Source organism: Panthera pardus, unplaced genomic scaffold (assembly GCF_024362965.1).
Source record: "Panthera pardus isolate Hobbes unplaced genomic scaffold, ASM2436296v1 HiC_scaffold_3, whole genome shotgun sequence".
Classification (NCBI taxonomy): domain Eukaryota; kingdom Metazoa; phylum Chordata; class Mammalia; order Carnivora; family Felidae; genus Panthera; species Panthera pardus.
The window spans coordinates 57,308,254-57,330,190 of NW_026526876.1; the positions used below are offsets into that span (position 1 = coordinate 57,308,254).

At 38.5% G+C, this 21,937-nt stretch overlaps 1 protein-coding gene and 1 non-coding gene across 9 annotated transcripts in view; both read left to right on the forward strand.

The window, feature by feature from the left end:
• SSH2 (slingshot protein phosphatase 2) overlaps positions 1 to 21,937 on the forward strand; it is a 255,271-nt gene that overhangs the window by 193,084 nt on the left and 40,250 nt on the right. For 5 of the 8 annotated variants that reach the window (XM_019429697.2, XM_019429700.2, XM_053893216.1 and 2 more), the window contains 4 exons: positions 9,573 to 9,694; positions 14,857 to 14,925; positions 15,719 to 15,784; positions 20,286 to 20,480. In XM_019429697.2, the coding sequence (XP_019285242.2) occupies positions 9,573 to 9,694; positions 14,857 to 14,925; positions 15,719 to 15,784; positions 20,286 to 20,480 (452 nt within the window). Of the gene's footprint in view, positions 1 to 9,572; positions 9,695 to 14,856; positions 14,926 to 15,718; positions 15,785 to 17,612; positions 18,968 to 20,285; positions 20,481 to 21,937 lie in introns of those variants that run through there. The other 3 variants (XM_053893218.1, XM_053893217.1, XM_019429698.2) reach the window with 2 other exon arrangements.
• On the forward strand, positions 2,922 to 3,002 carry LOC128774370 (small nucleolar RNA U2-19). The gene has a single exon (XR_008418948.1). It is a non-coding gene; the product is annotated as a small nucleolar RNA U2-19 (small nucleolar RNA).

Here is a 21,937-nt window from a genome sequence, read left to right on the forward strand (position 1 = left end):
AAAAATCTAAAAATCTGGCAACACTGGAACCTTTTTCTCACATGACAAAACTTGCTAGACCTGGAGGAGCAGGCATTGGTATGGCCCAGGCTCTTAATTTACCATAATCCCCACATATCCTCTGGTCTTCTAGGCACTGAAGCCAGGTATCTCCATTTGTCATCATATCTTCACCGTTTTCTTGTAGTGTAGAACTTTAATTCAAGTAGGAAAACAAAAATGGGATGAGTATGTTTCTTTAAGAAAAGTGAAGAGCATTTTTACCCATTTAGTTTTCATGTGGCCTCCTTCTCTCATTTACATTCCCTATCTGACTGTCTAGATTAATACTTGGAGGTAGTACCTCAGTAAGCAGTAATGAAACATTACAGGGTTCTGAGCAAGGAATTCGATGGAACAGCTATAGTATTTGAGAGGGGTGCCTGGCTGGCTCAGTCAGTAAAGCATCTGACTCTTGATCTCTGGGTTTTGAGTTTGAGCCCACATTGGGTGTAGAGATTACATCTAAAAGAGAGAGAAAGAGAGAGAGAAAGATTCCTCAGAATCTAATACAGAATAGTGGGGTGGAGGAAGCCATTTAAGTCATGGGGGACCACTAAGCAGTTATTGCAGTAATCCAAGCATGTGATGATGGGCCTTTCTAGGTTGGGTGGTAACTTGGAAAGTGGGTTTCTACTGGCACGTTCAGTTCAAATAGTTGATCTCTGCTGTCTGAACGGGGAGAGAGATAATAAGTAGAATACAAGAGTAAATGGAAAATTGATGATCAGGTCTCTGAACTCTCTAGTGATTAACTGATTTTTCATTCACTTATTTGTTCTGTGTTTAAATTAGGTCATTTTGTCCTCTCAGATGCTACCTCTGTCACCTTAAAATGACCACCAATTTTTTTGAGAAACTTCCTTTGAAATTGAAAGAATATGAAATAAATCCTTACATCATTATTTTATGTCCTAATCTGAAAATCACATCATACATTTATGTAAATCCTGTCTATATTTTTATATACTTCTATCTTAACACTTATTTATAATTGAACAAAGTGGGGTACAGCTCTTACAGCAAAAATGCTCTAAAGCGGGGGCACCTGGGTGGCTCAGTCAGTTAAGCGTCCAACCTCGGCTCAGGTCATGGTCTCGTGGTTTGTGAGTTCAAGCCCTACATCAGGCTTGTGCTGACGGCTCGGAGCCTGGAGCCTGCTTCGGATTCTGTGTTTCCTTCTGTCTCTGCCCCTCCCCGACTTGTGCTCTGTCTCTCTCTATCAAAAATAAATAAATGTAAAAACAAATTTTTTTTAGATGCTTGAAAGCAGATACTCAAACCTTGGAGCCCATCAGAATCACCTGCAAAGCTTTGTTGAACTGCCATTTGCTGGACTCCACAATGTTTGATTTGGGAAGGGGTAGGCAGTGATAATTTGCATTTTTAACAAGTTTTCGAGTGATGTTGTTGCTGCTGATCCAGGAGTCACACTTTGAGAACACCTCCTCTAGAACCCATAATAATGGTCACTTGCACGTACTAGATGTCCATTAGATATATTTGTTTATAGTTTCCAAAACTTGTGTGGTTTGGTAGAGCTAAAGTTGAGGTCTGTCATCACTTACTTTATCTTTTTCTCTTTGATAACCTTCTGGAGTTTAGAATGTACCTCTAAATGTTAAAATAATTTTAACCACAGGAGAGCATTAAGGAAGCAGTTAGGAAGGCAGAGTTGGCAATTAACTGTTTTTCTTCCCCTGCTAAAATGTGCAACTTCAGCTGCTTTACATTTATAAAATACAAATTCAGAAAATGTAACTGATGCCTCTGAATTAATTCAGTTTAAATGACCAGCCATTTTACAGTTGTTTTGAATTGTTACAAACACATAGTCATTATGTTTCAGATTATTGAGTGAGTCATCTTCAAGAAAATGAGTGAATACATTGTGTGACTTTGGACAAATTAGCACTTTTCTAACTGAAAGGAGCATTTGTAGACTCAAAGCAAGGCCTTTTGTTTTGAGTTAAATTTGGAATGCTAAAATTCTCATCCTGGGACTTGTACATAAGGTTAAAAGTTTGATAGTCAACTGAAAGCCCTGCCTTTATTTTTTCAGTAACCAAACAACAAATAGAGGCACCAAATCCCACATTTTGCTTTAGCATTGAAAGTAAGAGTGAACCAGTTTTTCCTTCAGGGAAGCTCTGCATTCCAAATACAGTCTCAAGCATTAACTTCAGTACTTAGGAAAACTGTAGCTGATAAAATAAAGACAGTGGGTTTTTTGGTATTCTTGCACATTATCAAAGACCCATTTAACATAAAATGGACTGGAACGGGGGGTACCTGGGGGGCTCAGTTAAGTGTCTGCCTTGGGCTTAAGTTGTGATCTCACATTTGTGGGTTCAAGCCCCACATCAGGCTCTGTGCCGACAGCTCAGAGCCTGGAGCCTGCTTCGGATTCCGTGTCTCCTCCTCTCTCTACCCCTCTCCTGCTCACACTCTGTGTGTCTCTCTGTCTCTCAATAATAAATAAACGTTAAAAAAAAAAAAAAAAAAACAGACTGGGAAATAAAAAACTTTCTTAACATTTGAAGTTCAATGTTCTTTACTAGAGGTAAGGTGCTCATAAGATACAGGGAGATGTTTTTTAGTACTTTCACTTTGTAGAAGAGTTTAAGAAAATAAGGAGTTTTTTGGTTTTGTTTTTTATAGTTCATTGATAGTTGCTCAGAATGAAAATGGGTTTATTTTTTCTAAATACAAAAGTTTTAAAAATCATACAAACAGAAAGGTATAAGGAAGAAAGTAAAAATCACTTTGTATCTTACACTCTGAAAAAACAATTCTTAGTGATTTGGATAAGCATCCTTCCAGTCTTATGTGTATATATAAAAGTATGTGTCAGATTCTCTGACTCTGCTCTTGCTGAAGTGGATCAATGATAAAAATAGCCAAATCTGAGTATCAGAAAACCTACTAGTCTCCCTGATGTGTGATCTTCGTTTCAGCTTAGGTCATGATCTCACAGTTTGTGAGTTTGAGCCCCGAGTCAGGCTCTGCACTGGCAGCACGGAGCCTGCTTGGGATTCATTCGTTCTCATTCTCTCTCTCTCTCTCTCTCTCTCGCTCTCACTCTCGCTCTCTCTGCCCCTCCCCTGCTCATGCTGTCTCTCTCTCTCTTTCTCAAAACAAATACATTTGAAAAAAAAGTGACAGTGAGTAACTGACAACTTGCTCATGGATGAATGAAATTAGGGGAAATGTGTGTATATGAAAGGCTAATCAGTTTTGAGTAACGAAAAGGTTTTACTACTGACCTTTATAACTATGAAGGTTTCGGGGGGGCCTAGGTGGCTCAGTCAGCTAAGCATCTGACTCATGATCTCACGATTCATGAGTTCGAGCCCTGCATCAGGCTCCATGCTGACAGTATGAAGCCTGCTTGGGATTCTCTCCTCCCCACCTCTCTCTGCCCCTCCCTTGTGCATGTGCTCTCTCTCTCTCTCTCTCTCTCTCAAAATAAATAAAAGAAAGAAAACTATTAAAAAACCAAACAAACAGGGGCGCCTGGGTGGCGCAGTCGGTTAAGCGTCCGACTTCAGCCAGGTCACGATCTCGCGGTCCGTGAGTTCGAGCCCCGCGTCAGGCTCTGGGCTGATGGCTCGGAGCCTGGAGCCTGTTTCCGATTCTGTGTCTCCCTCTCTCTCTGCCCCTCCCCCGTTCATGCTCTGTCTCTCTCTGTCCCAAAAATAAATTTAAAAAAATAATAATAAAAAAAAAAAACCAAACAAACAAACAATGAAGGCTTCTTACACTTGATCTGAGCTTAGAATTAAAAGGAAAAGAGAGGGGTGCCTGGGTGGCTCAGTTGGCTAAGCATCTCACTTCAGCTCAGGTCATGATCTCATGGTTTGTGAGTTGGAGCCCTGCAGCAGGCTCTGTGCTAACATCTTGGAGCCTGGAGCCTGCTTCAGAGTCTGTGTCTCCCTCTCTCTCTGCCCCTCCCCCTCTTGCACTCTGTCTCCCTCTCTCTCAAAAATAAATAAATATTAAAAAATAATAATAATAAAAGGGGAAAAGAGTATGTCAAAGCACCTTTTTTTTTTTTTTTTTTTTTTTTTTTTTACAAAAATGAGATAAGGGGCTCCTTGGGTGGCTCACTCTGTCAAGCATCCAACTCTTGATTTCAACTCAGGTCCTGATCTCAGTTTGTGAGATTGAGCCCTGCATTGGGCTCTGTGTTGTCAGTGCCAAGCCTGCTTGGGATTCTCTCTCTGCCCCTTCTCTGCTTGCGTTCTTTCTCTCTCAAAATCAATAAATAAACATTTTTAAAGATGAAATAGAAAAAATATAAATGCTGTCTTATAACCTGCTTTCTTCACACTTTATTATAGATATCTTTCCGTGTCAGCAAATAAATCTGTTTTTAATGGCTACAAAGAATATAATACATAGATTTTTTTAATTGAAGAATTTCATAGAGATAGACTGAAGGAATAAAATCCTGAGACTCCCTCAAGCTCTGTTTCTTTTGAAAACAATGTTCTTTAGTTTATTAGTATCACATCTGAAGTCTATTTTAATTTTATATATTGACTTTGCTTTGTTCTTTTGGCTAGAATTTAATATTTACATACTTTTGAAACCTTTCTCTCTGATGGATTGGGTGAGCTGCCTGTCTAGACATTGGGACTTTATAATGTGGCTTCCTTGAGGATAAACATTGCATGCAGTGGCATGATGTAAGACTCTTAGTAAAAAGAAATTAAAGGCAAAGGTGCAGTATAAGCTTAAGGAATAGTATTTCTTGATGTTGGATGATACTGAAGACAGAAGTTATTTTACCAGGTGGTGTTTGTGAACTGCTTATAATGAGATTAAAAATTTAAATTAGTTACTGAGAGAAATTTTAACATCATTCTTTGATAGATGAGCTTTGCAAACAGGTTGAGTTCTTATCTCTCAGAAATAAAGCAGAGGCAGGTGACTTCTCAGACCTACCCCAGTCCTCAGATTGCTGAATCCAGTTCACCTGAAACTTGTAACAAGATTTCAACTTTAGGCAATAAATGGACTTTCTTGGAATAATTTTCTCAGTTGCTATTATTGCCAAGTTTTGAAATTTAAAATATTGTTTTGGCTGGACAATTAGAATAAATTTCAGTGGTATTCTTTTCAGTGAGAACTTTAGTTGATCAAATGCATCTGAATTGTTGTCTTATTCTAGTCATCTATTCCATGTAAATGTTGGAAACTAAGGAAATGCGCGAATTACTGCCAATTCCAATATTAGGGAATTATGTAAAAAACTGCCATTTTAAATTACATTTCTCTGATTAACTTGTTGGGTTAAATTACATTATTAGATTTTGTCAATCTTCTTCCCAACAGAAGAGTATGAAATAAACTTCAAACCCAGGTGGGTATTGGGTTTTTCTTTATGCTGTGGCTCTTAAATTTTTAATTCCATAACCTAGAATCTTGAACTTTGAAAGGAAATTTAAAACCTTGAGTCCATCCTCAGCATTGCAATTTTTTCTATAAAAGCTTTCATCTCAACCTTCTTGAGTATATAAGTGTTAATGGCTTCTGACTTCCTGATTAAAGCACCACTTCCTTTTAGTAAGAATTAGTTGGGGCACCTGGCTGGCGCAGTCGATAGAGCATGTAACCCTTGGTCTCAGGGCTGTAAGTTTGAACCCCACATTGGGTGTAGAGATTGCCTAAAAATAGATCTCAAAAAAATAAAAAACAAACAAACAAAAACGTATTAGCAATTACACAGATACTCTCTAGAGGTCCGAGATCAAACCCTAGGCCTCTGAGTGCCTTTCTGCCATCTAAAAAGCCTAGAATTGAAGAAATCTGAGATGTACCTATTACTTAATCCTAAATCAGTATAAAATGGGAAATCAGCATTTCCCATTAGGTTTGGGGTCTGATGTTATGATTATATTAATAAGCAAGGGAAGGCCAAATGTTTGAAATTCTCTTGATGTTATGAATAAATAAACCCCTCACATTTACAAAAGAGAACTAATGGGGCACCTGGGTTGCTCAGTTGGTTAGGCGTCCGACTTCAGCTCAGGTCATGACCTTGTGGCTCGTGGGTTTGAGCCCCGTGTTGGGCTCTGTGCTGACAACTCAGAGCCTGGAGCCTGCTTTAGATTCTGTGCCTCCCTCTCTCCCTCCCCAGCCTGTGTGTTCGTTCTCTCTCTCTCTCTCTCTCTCTCTCTCTCTCTCTCTCTCTCTCTCTCTTTGAAAAAATAAACATTAAAAATTTTTTTAAGACAACTAATGTTTACCCTGAATATCCCAAAGAAACTCTTGCTGCCCACCTGCTAACTTAGTCTCATAACTTGTATGATAGGTAATGTTTGTGGAGGTTATTTGTTTTTTCCTTTTATTTGTTTCAGCTTAGCCACTGGTTGGTGTAGAAGCTGTGGATAAATTTCAGGAGCACAGTTCAGTTGTTCCCATTCTGTATGTATTTGAGCCTTGACAGAGGATGAAAGAGCCTCTAACATATTTAGGAAACTGAACAGTTAGCTCAGAGCTTGCCAAGGCAAGCCCAAGTTTAGGTATGTAATAATATGTGAGCTCTTGTTGATAAAAAATTCTAGTTTACCTGTACCTGGTTTCTGATTAGTTTAATATTCTGTGTTGTGTTCCTAGAATCAGAGTGTTGATGCTGCCTTCCAGTCTCCTCATGTGCATTTACTCCTATCCATAGCTATATGTGTATAATGCTCGTTTGGCCCAGCCCTCTGTTAGGCCTTTGTCCATTTAAGTATTAGTTCTTAGCTTCTCACAAATGAATTTGATTTGAAACGCTCTGTTGCTTTGTGGAACATAAAGTTAGCAGTACAGCTCTCTCAACCTTGCATACTTGGAATCAGAATGGTGGATGTTACATTCTTGTTGTATCAGCTCTTATTAGAAACAAGCTTTAATATGGCCACTTTTGCCATTTGTGCTTCCCTAACTTTTCCTAGTTGTATCGGATTAGAGACAAAAAGGTAGCCATGGCAGTGAGTCTTACCTCTCTCTGCCTTGCTAAATGGCTCACTTAAGCTGTGTGACTGCATTTCTATTTCTCTTTGCATGGCTACTTTTGGATTAGTGACAGAATTGAGGGAAAGGAAACTCCAAGAGAAGCACTGAAAGAATCCCAAATAGAAATTTCTGTCAAATTTCTGACAGATATCTTGAGCTAGTTGATGGGATTGGAACTCTGTGTCTCTTATGAGATAAGGAAAGATAAGGAATGGTGGGTATTTTATACAGAGTAAATTGCCTCCAGTGCAGTTTCCTGGATTTTTATTAAAACAAATAAAGAGGGGCGCCTGGGTGGCTTGGTCGGTTAAGCGTCCGACTTCAGCTCAGGTCATGATCTCACAGTCTGTGAGTTCGAGCCCCGCGTCGGGCTCTGTGTTGACAGCTCAGAGCTTGGAGCCTGTTTCAGATTCTGTGTCTCCCTCTCTCTCTGCTCCTCCCCTGTTCATGCTCTGTCTCTCTGTGTCTCAAAAATAAATGTTAAAAAAAAAATTAAAAAAAAAAAAAGAGAAGAGCAAACTAGACTATGCACTCTGCAAGGGCAAGGACGGTGTCTTTCTTCTACCGTTGAATCTTTAGCACTTGGCTCTGATTATATATGCAGTAAATGTATAGTAATATTTGAATGGATGTTAACTGGAAGCCATTTTTTTCATCTGTTTCCCACCCCACCCCCACATTTTTTTCTTTCTTTGTTGGAATTTTTATTTTTTTAAGCTTCAACTCTTTGCCCAATGTGGGGTTTGAACTCATGACCCTGAGATCTAGAGTCACATGCTCTACTGACTGAGCCAGCCAGGCCCCCATCTTTATTGGAAAATTTTGTTAAATTGCTTTATTGAGGCATAATTGATCTTCAAAAAGTTGTGCATATTTAATATGTACAACTGGATGAGTTTGGAGATAAGTATACATCCATGAAACCATCACCACAATCTATGCCATAAACATCTCTATCATTTCCCAAAGTCTCCCCCAACCCTCTTTATTATAATAATTGTTATTATTTATTGTTATAACATAAGATGTGCCCTCTTTTTTTTTTTTAATTTTTTTTTTTTTAACATTTATTTATTTTTGAGACAGAAAGAGACAGAGCATGAACGGGGGAGGGTCAGAGAGAGAGGGAGACACAGAATCCGAAACAGGCTCCAGGCTCTGAGCTGTCAGCACGGAGCCCGATGCAGGGCTCGAACTCACAGACTCTGAGATCATGACCTGAGCCGAAGTCGGATACTCAACTGACTGAGCCACCCAGGCGCCCCAAGAAGTGCCCTCTTAACAAAAATTTTAATGGCCTTTTTTTTTTTTTTTTTTTAGCAGTTTTAGGAAAAGTGAACAGAAGGTAGAGATTTCCCATATATTCTCTGTCTCCATTCTTTCATAGCCTGCCCCATTTGTTACAATTGATGGACCTACATTGATTGACACATCATTATTACTCAAAGTCAAAGTTTACCTTAGGGTTCAGTCTTGGTGTTGTACATTCTGTGGGTTTTGACAAATGTATAATGACATGTATCCATCACTTTGGTATCCTACAGAGTAGTTTCATGGCTCTAAAAACTTCTGTACTCCCCTACACCCTGGCAACTACATATCTTTTTACTGACTCCATAGTTTTGCCCTTTATAGAATGTCATATAGTTCGAATCATATAATATGTAGCCTCTTTAGATTGGCTCCTCACACAAAGTAATATGCATTTAAGATTCCTCCATGTCTTTTCATGACTTTATAGCTCATTTCTTTTTAGTGCTGAATAATATTCCTTTGTATGTATTTAGTTTATTCACCTACTGAAGGACATCTTGGTTGCTTCCCATTGTTGGAACATTTTAAAGTAAAACTTGGACACCATGTCATTTTACTCTAGATACTTAAGAAGAAAGCATAACCACAGTGCCATTATCACACTAACAGTAAATCCTTAATATCATTTAATATCCTGTCCATATTCAAATTTTTGGAAGGCCCGTTTATTGCTATAAACAAGCAATAAATAAAATTTTTAACAAAAAAATAATATAAGCCTCTGAAAAAGCAATGTCTTTATCACTAAAACTAAAGAAGGAAATCTCATAGTGTATAATCTTTCAATTGAGTACACTCCTCTTATATATTAATAGCTTGCTTTGTATTGAAATTGTTTCTGCAACTTGCATCTATGAGTCCGGTGCTCACATTCATACAACTCACATTTCCCTCTTCGATCTTTAGAACATGCCCTGGTAGTTGTTATTATAAATGCTAGTAGCAAATATTTATAGAGCTTTTACTCTATGCCAAGCACTGTGTTTTACATGCATTATTTCATGTGATTCTTATGATCCAATGGGGGTAGGTATTATTATATCTCCCTCCAATTAATTTAGGAACTTACTGAAGGTTTCATAGTTAATACATGAGCTGGGATGTGAATTTAAGTCTTCCTGAGCATGCTGTAAGATGCTGATATAAAAAAGGTTGAATGATCTACAACTAACCTTCTAAATTTCCTAACGTATCTGTTGTCTGTTATCTTCCAGGCTGTAAGACTAGAAAGTACTTACCAGAATAGAACACGCTATATGGTAGTGGTTTCAACTAATGGTAGACAAGACACTGAAGAAAGCATCGTCCTAGGAATGGATTTCTCTTCTAATGACAGGTACGGTACCCCAAAAGGAGGATGAGAAGACTCCTTTTTAAATAACCTATTCCAGTTGCCTTTTGAGTTATTACAAAAACATATTTTGCCAATTCTATTCTTAAAGGTCAATGCCTAAAACTAGGGAGCACAAAAGTTATCTTAGCCATACAATCTTGAGGGATGAAAATGATTAGTGAATGTCTTTGATTGTGTTCCTAATTTATCACCTATTCCTCACCTTCCTCTACCCTTAGGTGGTAATGAATATAAAGCAAATGATTTAAACTTCAGTCTCCAGGAATAAAAAGCTACCTTTTCTTTGTAGTTAACTCTATTTTAAGCAGTAATGATTCACATTGCTGATTCTAGGGCACGTACCCTTTAATATAGTGCACCAGTGGGTCTTGGGTTCAAAGAGAGCCCACTTTAACTGCAATCTCTTCTATTTATTCTTGGCCTTACACCTTGCTTTTACCAAATGTTTTACTTCCTTTTTCCTGCTTCTGAGGTAGAAGGGCAGGGTTGGGAGGAATTGATTCTTTAAACTCAGAACAGAACCTTTTATAATCTTGCACCTTTGGCTTTAGCAGTACTTTGCATCCTATATTTAAAGATACCATACACCACTCAGAACCTGGCTCTTTTGTGTCCGTAAGGTTTATTGCTTTCCTTTTTTATTTTCCCACTTCTTCTGGAGAAACCTTGAGAAGACTGTGGAATGTGGCTAAGCAGATCTTTGCACTCCAGATAATAAGCCTCAGGAAATCCTGCCAGATGTCTCAAAGCATTGACTTCCTGGTTCAGGACTAGAATGGAACTGTGGAGTAGCTGGCAGTGTGATCCGGGCCTGGGAGAATTTAGCCACAAAGAGAAGACAGGGGAGTGATTCTAATTGTCCTGATCTTGGGAAGAAAAAAATCACATTTGTCATTAGGTTTCCCAAACAAGTGTTTACCTACACTTGTACAGTCAACCTGAAAGTTATTTGTGGTTTCACGAGGCCAGAGTTGTTACCTTGTATAACTCTTACAGCCTTTAATTGTATGCTCTGAAATTACACAGGTTTATAAACCACATTTCGGTTTTCTCCTGCATGGATTTAACCTCTGGTATTAGCTAAGCAATAGACCTTTCAGAAAGTAAGCATTTATCCTTTTAACTACCTACCTTGCCTACATCATTAGTATTTTAAGACCTCTGATTTGGACTTTTCTCTCTCTAGATCTGCGCTGTCCCATACAGTAGCCACTAACCACTTTGTGACCATTTAAATAAGTTAAAATTAAACAAAATTTAAATGTCAGTCCCTCAGTCACAACTAGCCACATTTCAAGTACTTTGGCTATATGTGGCTAGTGGCTGCCATATTGGACAGTACATGTACAGAACATTTCCATTGTTGCAGAAAGTTCAGTTGGGCAGTGCTACTCTATATCTTATTTCCTTTGGTTCTTCCTGATTCTTCTCTTAGAAACCCCATAAAACAGGAACTGGGATTGCGTGGAAACTTATACTTGAGTCTTCCCCTAGGGATCCAAGGCAACAACTTCAGATTCTCCTGACTCAGCATGTGAGAAATGAGCTGTGTAATCTTATCTCTTTTACTTTGTTCCAAATGTTCCCAGAAATCATAAAGAATGCTTATTAATATGGGTGCCCAATAATTTATCCTCAGTGAATTTCATCTGTCTTCAGTAATGGTCCTGCCTGAATCACATCTGACTAACAAAAGAAAATTTTATTTTATGGAAGACAGAATGTAATGTGAAAAGCTATAGAAACTAGTTTTCATTCTGTTTGGTAACCTCAGTATTATGAATTCCCATCTTCTGTTTGATTAATCTCCTTGGATAATAAAAAAAAGTGCTGCCCACTTCAGAATACTGGCACTCAGGTAATCTAGTATCATTTCTAGCTCAACTGCTGTTGAAGGAATTTGTATCATTTTATATCAGAGAATATAAAAAGTTCATGTTTCAAAATAGCACTAAACCAAAGTAGAACCGATTGTTTATGACAGACATATCTTCCCAAATAGTCCCCAAGATATGATATGCCAATTCATTTAGCCTGTTTACAAGTTCTTTCAGTATTGTGTTATATTTTAAGGAAGACATTTTTATTTAATATGAAATTGTCAAACTGGTTTCCATACAACACCCAGTGCTCATCCCAAAAGGTGCCTTCCTCAATGCCCATCACCCACCCTCCCCTCCCTCCCACCCCCCATCAACCCTCAGTTTATTCTCAGTTTTTAAGAGTCCCTTATGGTTTGGCTCTCTCCCTCTCTTTTTTTTTTTCCTTCCCCTCCCCCATGGTCTTCTGTTAAGTTTCTCAGGATCCACATAAGAGTGAAAACATAACAAATATTTAATATACAGTGTAACCTTGGTTTCCAAATTGCATTGAATATATTTCAAATTATAAAATAATAGAGCTTTTTGGTGTCATTTTGTAATTTTCCTTTGAACCCCCAACACCTTGAAATGTCTGGTACAAATAGGCACTCGATAAATATTTGTTGAATGGGATGAGTACTAAAATAAGTACCTATACTCTAAAGGAGAAAAATCTCATGAAACTCAAGGTAAACTAGATAAAAAATACTAGGTGTGCCTAATTCAGGCCTGTCTTTCCTATCATGTGAAAAAGCTATTTCTTAATGTAAAGAAGGAGCCTGGCCTGAATATAAGCTGAAAATGTGATGTTTGATTCCTACATATCACTGCCTCTTGTCCAAAGTTTAACTGGTGTTTGATCACAAGCTCATATATCACACTCTTTTAGACCTCTGCATCCTCTTCTGTAGTTACTTAATGTCAAGATTTGTCACTAGGCTATAAACGTTTTGTGTTTATACCCAAACTATACTTGTTGCTGAGAACCTGGCTAGGCACTCACTTCAAAAAGAAAAAGAAAAGAAGGAAAAAGGAACTACTCTGAAAATAACCCCCACTCCATCTGAGGACACCATTTTCAAAACAAGTTTTACTTGTGCTCATCTCATCTTCTCAATGAAAATAGTGGTAGAGTTGTCTTCCTCCCCCCTGGACTCTAGCATGATAGCTGTGTGTCTGGAGTTCAGGCCCAGCCTTCCAATGTGGATAAACTGTTGCAATCTTGATTTGACTCTCCTGAACTCTGGAATCATTAGTGGAGGGAGCACTGAGTAACACAGACCAGCAAGCACAGTGCAAAGCATTAGACACAGCCCACCTAGGGAATGGCCTTGGTCAGCCCTGCACTGACTCCCAACAGTCAAAGCTTGATATTCTTCATGTTGTTTTCACTGCATCTTTGTGATGTTTCCTGTCTCTCCATGCCCCCACTTTCAGTTGTATTAGAACACTCACCAAAAATTCATACTCAGCATTTGTTTTATGTGACTATTCATATGTATTGTTTCACTTTAAATACTTAAAATATTTATGATAACTCTATGAAAGTAGGTTTTGTTACCTGCATTTTAAGATGAAGGAATTAAGACAGAGAGGGTAAATAACTTACCAAAAAGAATTGAAATACCGAAGGAGATCAAATCCAGATATTTTGATACAGTGTAAGTGTTTTGTTATGTTTTGGTACTGTGATACACATTTTTAGTGTGTTATTTAATCTTCAAAAGAAGGTGTTTTTGGTTTTATAGATGAGAAAACTGGAGCACAAAGCAATTAAGTAATTTGCCTAAAATTATACAGTTAGTGCCAGAATCTAGGTTCCAGAGCCCATGTGACTCCAGAGCCCGTGCTCTCAACCATAATTTGCTGTTCTGCCTCCCATGTGTACGGTTCCTTCTATACCATGCTGCTCTTCTAGATACATTGGCAGGGAGAGGGCGTCAAAGCCTTTGGGAGACTGGATGGAAGGGGAAATTGGCTTATGGCAACCTTAAGGAGAGAAAGTGGCAGAGGTCCGGGGAAGACTACAGAGAAGTGGTGCAATAGAGACACAATTGAGAACCCATGGCTTTCTTTCTTTTTTTTTTTTTTTAATTTTTTCTTTTTTTACATTTTATTTTTTTGAGAGAGAGAGACAGAGAGACAGAGCACAAGTGGGGGAGAGGCAGAGAGAGAGGGAGACACAGAATCAGAAGCAGGTTCCAGGCCCTCAGCTGTCAGCACAGAGCCCAACATGGGGCTCAAACTCACAAACTGTGAGATCATGACCTGAGCCAGAGTCGGATACTTAGCCAACTGGGCCACCCAGGCACCCTGAGAACCTATGGCTTTCTATCCCAACCTATTCCCTTAACTTAAAGCTAATTTCCTCCCTGAGTTAATATGTGACTTAAATAGGATTTCAGTATACTAGGGCTGTCCTTTTGTTGGTTTGTTAACATTCCTATTCGCTCTGCATCTCAGCAGTGCTGGTCTAGTTCAGTGCACTGTCACCAGGCTCTGTTTTATTTAAGTTGCATTGTGTCTATTTTTTCTCTCTAACTTGATCACAAACCATTAACAATTACTTTTTTACATATTTTAATTCCCTTTCTCTTTTAGACAATTGAATGTGTTCTGATGTTTAGTAAATCTACATAAACTTCAGAATTAAATTTGAGCAAATTATATATTCAGAGGTCTTCAGCAACCAGCAGTAGTTCTTGGCATTAGAAAAAATTTTGGAGGGTGCCTGGGTGGCTCAGTCAGTTAAGCATCCAGCTTCAGCTCAGGTCATGATCTCACAGTTCATGGGTTTGAGCCCCTTGTCAGGCTCTATACTCACAGGTCAGAGCCTGGAGCCTGCTTCAGATTCTCTCTCTCTCTCTCTCTCTCTCTCTCTCTCTCTCTCTCTCTCTCTCTCTCTCTCTGCCCCCCCCCAAAATAAATATTAAAAGAAATTTTTTTGTTGTTGTGTTAGGTGCTGTGACTTTGGGGTGAAACCTGCCAATCACAAGTCAGCATGTGGATTTTTAGACAGTGGCCACTTTCGAGATTGCAATACAAGTTGCTCAGTCAATAAGTTTTCTTTGTTAAATATGTAAGGACCTAATAACCACCTGTTTGATACAGCTCCAGAGCACATGCATTAGGTTGATAGTAATATGATAGAAATTCCTCCACTCCTAACACGCCAGAATTTAGAGCTGAGGGGCTTTATCTTTTGTGTTGAAAGAGTTAATAAAGAACTGCTTCCTAGAATAATAGGCATTATTAACCTGTGGACTGTTTCTTGTCTTGCAGCAGCACTTGTACCATGGGCTTAGTCCTGCCTCTCTGGAGTGACACCCTAATTCATTTGGATGGTGATGGGTAAGAGCTTTCCCTTTTTATTCTCCTACAGAAAGCCAAGGGATGGGTTCCATCTTAGTGCCCATTCATTCAGCTGAATGGGAGGCCCAGTGTGCCCAAGTAAACTGTCATGTCAGCAACTCAGTGAGTCCTTTTAAACTTCTGTTTTGTAAAGTGGAGTAAAAATATAACTTGCCAGGGCCTCTCACTTCTGTTCTTCTAGGCTGGCTACAGTAAGAATCCAAACAAAGAAAAACTAGTTTGTTGGCTCACTCTTTCATCTGAGCATGTGGTACTGTTGCAATGCTCTCCCAGAGGATGATATGTTCTGTTTCAAATAACCTCTTGCTGCCTCTGCCAGCTGTCAGCCTACAGTATAACCCCTTTCCTGTGCCAATTCCTTCCAGTGACCCTCCACCCCCACCTCCTGGTGTTTTTAGAATGTGTCCCCAAGAGACCAAGATGTTTGCTCCAGTTTATAAAACCCAGGTCAGGTTTGCTAAGAACCCACAAGACTTCCAAATAGAAATATACAGCAGAACAGTTTGTCTGTAGCTACAGCTGGGAAACTATATGTAATTTCCTAACTCCAGTGTGGGAGTCCATTCGTTTTGCTTGGTAGATAAAATCAGACAATTTGTTGAAGCTTTTCAGTCAAGCTTTTCAAGTCAACTATACTCCAGTTAACTTCTACATGAACCTGGTGATTTCTTCTACCAAGCCAGCAGTTGTGAGCCTGGGAAATGACCTCAAAAACTCAAAACTGAAATAACCTACTCTCATTTGTGGATTTTTGTCTCATTTTTTTCCTTAGTGGGTTCAGTGTATCAACGGATAACAGAGTGCACATATTCAAACCTGTATCTGTACAGGCAATGTGGTAAGAGGACTTTTAATGTCTCTATGAACGTTTTTAAATATAGTATTAGGGCAATATTTTGTGAATAGCAGTATTTGAAATAGCACAGTTCTCTATGAAAATGCTATATGATCTGTTTGTGTGTTTAAGATTTTGTGTGATCTGTTCGTGTGGTCCTCATAGTTAAAGATGACCTAAGAGTTCAGTTTTCAAATTCTCATAGTGGAAGGCCTTAAGCATTGGTAAACAAGTAAAATTCAGAGATGTTCTTAGACTCTGGAAGACACTTAATGGATCAGATTGCCAATTGGAACAGAGTTTTACAGGGACACATTGACTTAAGTTAGTAACAGTCTAGAGCCAAATCTACAACATTGCAGTACTACAATGCATTAGTGTTGAATTTCTTAAGGTAATCAGGGATATTATTGATGGAGTTATAGGTAGATAAGTTTCCATTTAAATTGCTGGTGACTGTTTGCAAGACTACATAATACAAATAAAGCCTACACATTATAGTTGTCAATAAACATCAGCTGGTGTGCTGATGCTTTGGAGCTACTTAACTATGTGTCAGACAGCGTGCTTTATGTGGATTATATCTAGTCATCACACCAACTCCCCAATATAATATTAGTGGCTCCTTTTTATGGATGAGAAAACTGAGGTTTTGGAAAGGTTACATAACTGGCCTGAGAGTATCTCTTCTATTTAGACAGAATCGACTCTTACTTATTCTCGATTATGTAGAAAAATGATCTCATATAACTAGGGAATGGTGTGACTCTAAGATTTAGTCTATCCCTGAGTTCAGGGATTTGAATTTTAGTTTCTCATTCAGCTGCCTGTTCTGTAGTAGAAGTCCCCCTGAGGAACAGAATGGACAGAATGAAAGCCAACAGGAAATAAAGGAGCCTGAAAAAAGATTCCAGAGAGCTCATTTGCCCCTGAATAACAGGATTGATAGACTTGAGCTGGATAAAACAGAGTCAAATGAGCTTAAGAGTCACCATTTCATGCAGTAATTGAGGTAGAACAGAGTTATGTGTTTAAGCCAGATTTTTAGATTTAGGGCACGTTTCACAGATAAATCTCTCATGGAAAACTTACCTTCTCTGACGAAGACTCCTTTAAAGGCAATTGACCTATATCTGTTCCTAGGTCTCAAGTAAAACCAAACAGCGTAAGTCCCAAAAATGACAGTGTTTTTAGTATATGAAAAGGAGTACAAAGCAGTCTTAATTCATAAGACAGTGAAGATTCAAGTAATAACCTAGTTCAATCTGGGATGTTCTAAAGCAAATTGACTAGTCCTACTTCTGTTAGCTCATTGTAGAATAAAGTTTTTGGTGTACCACATGGGGAGTAGTGAACTGAAAGTCACAGGGAAAAAAAAAAAAATGTATGGATCAAAGCAGCATTTAGACCAGGTGTTTCCTTCATAGAGAAGGTGGTTACTGCAGCCTCCCAATCCTGTATGCAGCTAAAATAACTGAGGTGGCTAATAAGCCTTGAGTGTATTTTAGGGCACTTGCCCCAGACACTTGTGGCATATGCTTTTGAAGCACATGTTTCCTGGATAAAGAAAACATGTGTTGAATATCCTGTACATTGCACTCAGCTGGCCCTTACCTTCCAATCTATGTAATGACACTGAAATTCACTGAGAATTCTCAGAATCTGACAAACTTCTCTTGAGAATTTGGCTTACTTTGAGTAATAGAAAGCATTTTAAAAGATTCTGCAACTTTGTTTTTAGGGAAAAATTTGTTTCCCTGATAAAAATGGACTGAAATGTTTTTCCTTTATTAAATTGGCAACTATTTTCTTTTTTAACTTACAATATATGGGGTTGACAAGGACTTAAGGAACAGACGTTGTCATTTACTATTGGTGGAAGAATAAACTGGAACAGCCTTTCTTAAGGATGATTTGCCAATATGCCTTACCATTTTGCATGCCCTTTTAACCTAGTAATTCTTCTTCTAAGAATTTATCCTAAGGTGATAACCATGGGCGTGTACAAAAATTTTAACCATAAGTGTTGTAATAATAGCAAAAAATGGAAAACAATTTAAATGTCTGAAAAGGAGGAATTAAATTATGGTGCCTCCATGTTACTAAATATAATGCAACCATTAAGAATAATCTGGTTGATGGGACACCTAGGTGGTTTAGTTGGTTGAGTGTCCGACTTCGGCTCAGGTCATGATCTTGCGGTTTGTGAGTTCAAGCCCTGTGTCGGGCTCTGTGCTGACAGCTCAGAGCCTGGAGCCTGCTTCTGATTCTGTGTCTCCCTCTCTCTCTGCTCTTTCCCCACTCGCACTCTGTCTTTCAAAAAATAAATATTTTTGAAAATTAAAAAAGAATCTGGTTGAAGAATATTGACATAGACGTTGGTAAGAAGGTACAAAGTAAAATCAAGTTAAAAGGTATATAGAATGTGATCATATCTTTATTATAGATCTATGCATAAACAAAAAAACTGAAAAGATCTATACTAAAACCTTAACAGTGGTTATTTCTAGGTGGCCAGATTATAGGCTATTTCTGCCTTATACTTAAGATCCCTAAATTTTCTAAAGTTAACATGGATCACTTCTGTTTTGAGGCAAAATTTTAGAAGTAAGATGTAAATAGATTGCCTATAGAATTTTCTCATACTGCCCTCTTCCCACAGGAGACCAGCATTAGCTAACAGCTAATAAGACATTTCTTTTAGCAAATACTGTGCTCCAACCATAAACTAGACATTCTTTTAGGTACTTGAAATATGTCAGTAAACAAAATGTAGAAAGATCCCTGCTTTTATGTAACTGACTTCCTAGCATTTCTGGCTTTAGCTTTTCCCAAGCATATAACCAAAAAGGTACTTTTCAAATAAAAAAATAAAAGTTAAAAAAAAAGGTACTTTTCAGTTTTGTTTACCCTTGGGTTCCTAAGTTCAGAGTCAGAGATTTAATTAGTCTTCGTATAACCAGAGCTATTCTTAGAAAGTAGCTCAAGCATATGAATAAATGGTTTAAAGAGACTGGGAAACTTACGCAGCAAGAATGATAAATGTCATTATGGGAATACAAGCTGGTGCAACCACTCTGGAAAACAGTATGGAGGTTCCTCAAAAAACTAAAAATAGAACTACCCTACGACCCAGCAATTGCACTACCAGGCATTTATCCAAGGGATACAGGTGTGCTGTTTCTTTTTTTTTTTTTTTTTTTTTAATTTTTTTTTTTTTAATGTTTTATTTATTTTTGAGACAGAGAGAGACAGAGCATGAACGGGGGAGGGGCAGAGAGAGAGGGAGACACAGAATCGGAAGCAGGCTCCAGGCTCTGAGCCATCAGCCCAGAGCCTGACGCGGGGCTCGAACTCACGGACCGTGAGATCGTGACCTGAGCTGAAGTCGGACGCTTAACCGACTGAGCCACCCAGGTGCCCCTGGGTGTGCTGTTTCAAAGGGACACATGCACCCCCATGTTTATAGCAGCACCATCAACAATAGCCAAAGTATGGAAAGAGCCCAAATGTCCATCAATGGATGAATGGATAAAGAAGATGTGGTATGTTAGAGTATTACTCGGCAATCAAAAAGAATGAAATCTTGCCATTTGCAACTATGTGGATGGAACTGGAGGGTATTATGCTAAGTGAAATTAGTCAATCAGAGAAAGAAACATCATATGATTTCACTCATATGAGGACTTTAAGAGACAAAACAGATGAACATAAGGGAAACAAATAATATAAAAAACAGGGAGGGAGACAAAACAGAAGAGACTCATAAATATGGAGAACAAACTGAGGGTTACTGGAGGGGTTGTGGGAGGGGGCATGGGCTAAATGGGTAAGGGGCACTAAGGAATCTACTCCTGAAATCATTGTTGCACTATATACTAATTTGGAGTAAATTTAAAACAAAAATTAAAATTAAAAATTAAAAAAAGTAAAAAATAAAGGTTCTAACACCTTAAAAAAAAAAAAAAAGAATGATAAATGTCATTAGATTAGTCCTTCCTGGGCATGAAAGGACATGTCCTCAAGGCTTAGGGACATCTAGCTATGTGTTCTTCGTGGACCCTCTGAGAATCATAGGGAATATATGCTGTAAGATGATTCTGCACCAAAGGAAACCAATCTTTATATAGTTAATATAGTAAATGGTTGAGATCTTTAGTTCTGTAGTGACATAGTACACCCATAGATAGCATGTTCCAACCACAGGGTCATGAGCTCCATAGGTACTTGTTTTTCACTGATGGGTTGTCAGTTCTCCTACCCCCATCTCTAACCCAATCTTAATAATGCATCATATCTTTCAGCAAGAAGTATCTAGCCGAATGCTATGAATAGGTAATATAGTATAATCAGAATCAGAGAATCTTAAATTCCAGGGAATAGATTCTCCAGAGGCCAAATTCTATAGGATCTAAAAATTGAAAGAATTCTGGGTACACATGGATTATTGGCTTTTTGGTATCCCCACAGTTCTACAGTGTTTATTTCCCAATGTATCTTTCAGGTCTGCATTACAGAGTTTACACAAGGCTTGTGAGGTGGCCAGAATGCATAACTACTATCCAGGCAGTCTGTTTCTCACCTGGGTGAGTTATTACGAGAGCCATATCAACTCAGATCAGTCATCAGTCAATGAATGGAATGCTATGCAGGATGTGCAGTCCCACCGGCCCGACTCTCCAGCTCTCTTCACAGACATGTAAGTCAGTTTACTTAGGATCACGGAATTTTTCTGTACTGTGTCCAAAGTGTCGTAAGCAACATGTTCCCCCCTAATCTCTCCTCTTGGAGAATTAATCTTACCAGTGATATTAGTCATTGTCTACACTACACATCTGCCATACAAAGAACCCTATTCTTTCCATCTGCAAAGGCTTTAGGAGTTTCACTCCTGGGCACACTGGAATCTCCATATTAAAAAACTGCAATACCATAAAATCCTATTCAGATTCCACTAATTTGAAATTTGAATTTAAAGGGAGTTAGGCTGGGACGCCTGGGTGGCTTAGTCAGTTGAGCATCCAACTCTGCTCAGGTCATGATCTCACGGTCATGAGATCAAGTCCCATGTCAGGCTCCACACTCAGTGGTCGCTCAGAGTGGAGCCTGATTAAGATTCTCTCTGTCTCCCTCTGCCTGGCTCCCACGTGCTTGCTCGCTCTCTCTCTAAAATAAAATTTTTTTTTAAATAAAAAAATGTAAAGGGAGGTAGGCTGAAGTCTGCCTTTGCATTATCTGTGAAAGAAGCATTTGGTAAGCAAATTAATGACGTAGAGAAGCTTTTAAAGGGATGTTTCTAATGTTTCCAGTCAATTTAAAAGACTGCCTAGGTTGTTATGCTAATTTTAAACTGATTTCTGTTCACGTTTGTCAAAAAATAATTTATAATTCAAGTGTTGGAATCAGCCCCACCTTTGCCTTTTTGGGTCTTTGTCAGGGAGATTTTATTAAATCTCCCTGGTGTACTGTTGAGTTGGATAAAGGCCTGAGGTGGAGATGATGTTTATTTCCTTTTTAGGTCTATGTGTTGAAACTTATGTGACTATTTTGGAAATTAAAAAAGGTGTTTATTTTGCTCTGAACTCATCTCAGCACTTCCAAGGTATTCTACAGCTAGGAAAAAAGAGTAGTTACTTACTGTCTGATCATATAAACCTTCACCTTCAGATTCCTAAAGTCCTATCAAAATAGTTCAGGGGGGTGGAGTTCTTTTGTTTTTTAAGAAAATGCTTAATTTAGATAATAATGTGAACTTATTTTTACTAGAAAAGCTAAAATATCCAAGAATTGTGTGAACAGATCAGTCAAAAAAGCGGTGGAAGCTCTTTTGCATAGGGTGTTACTGATAATAGGACCTCCTTTTTCATTATCCCTAATCCTTTGACTATCCCACAGTAACTGAAAAAATAAGGATTAGTCTGGCTTTCAGAATCTTGGAAAATGTTACTGATTTCATGCTTTGTAGCTGGTTGATGGGTATCAAAGGGATGGATGTCTCATCTGACTCAAAAATGGACATTCTATTTTTTTAAGTTTATTTTGAGAGAGTTGGGGGGAGGGGCAGAGAGAGAGAATCCCAAGCAGCCTCTGAGCTGTCAGCACAGAGCCCAACATAGGACGCGTACCCACGAGATCATCACCTGAGCCAAAGTCAGA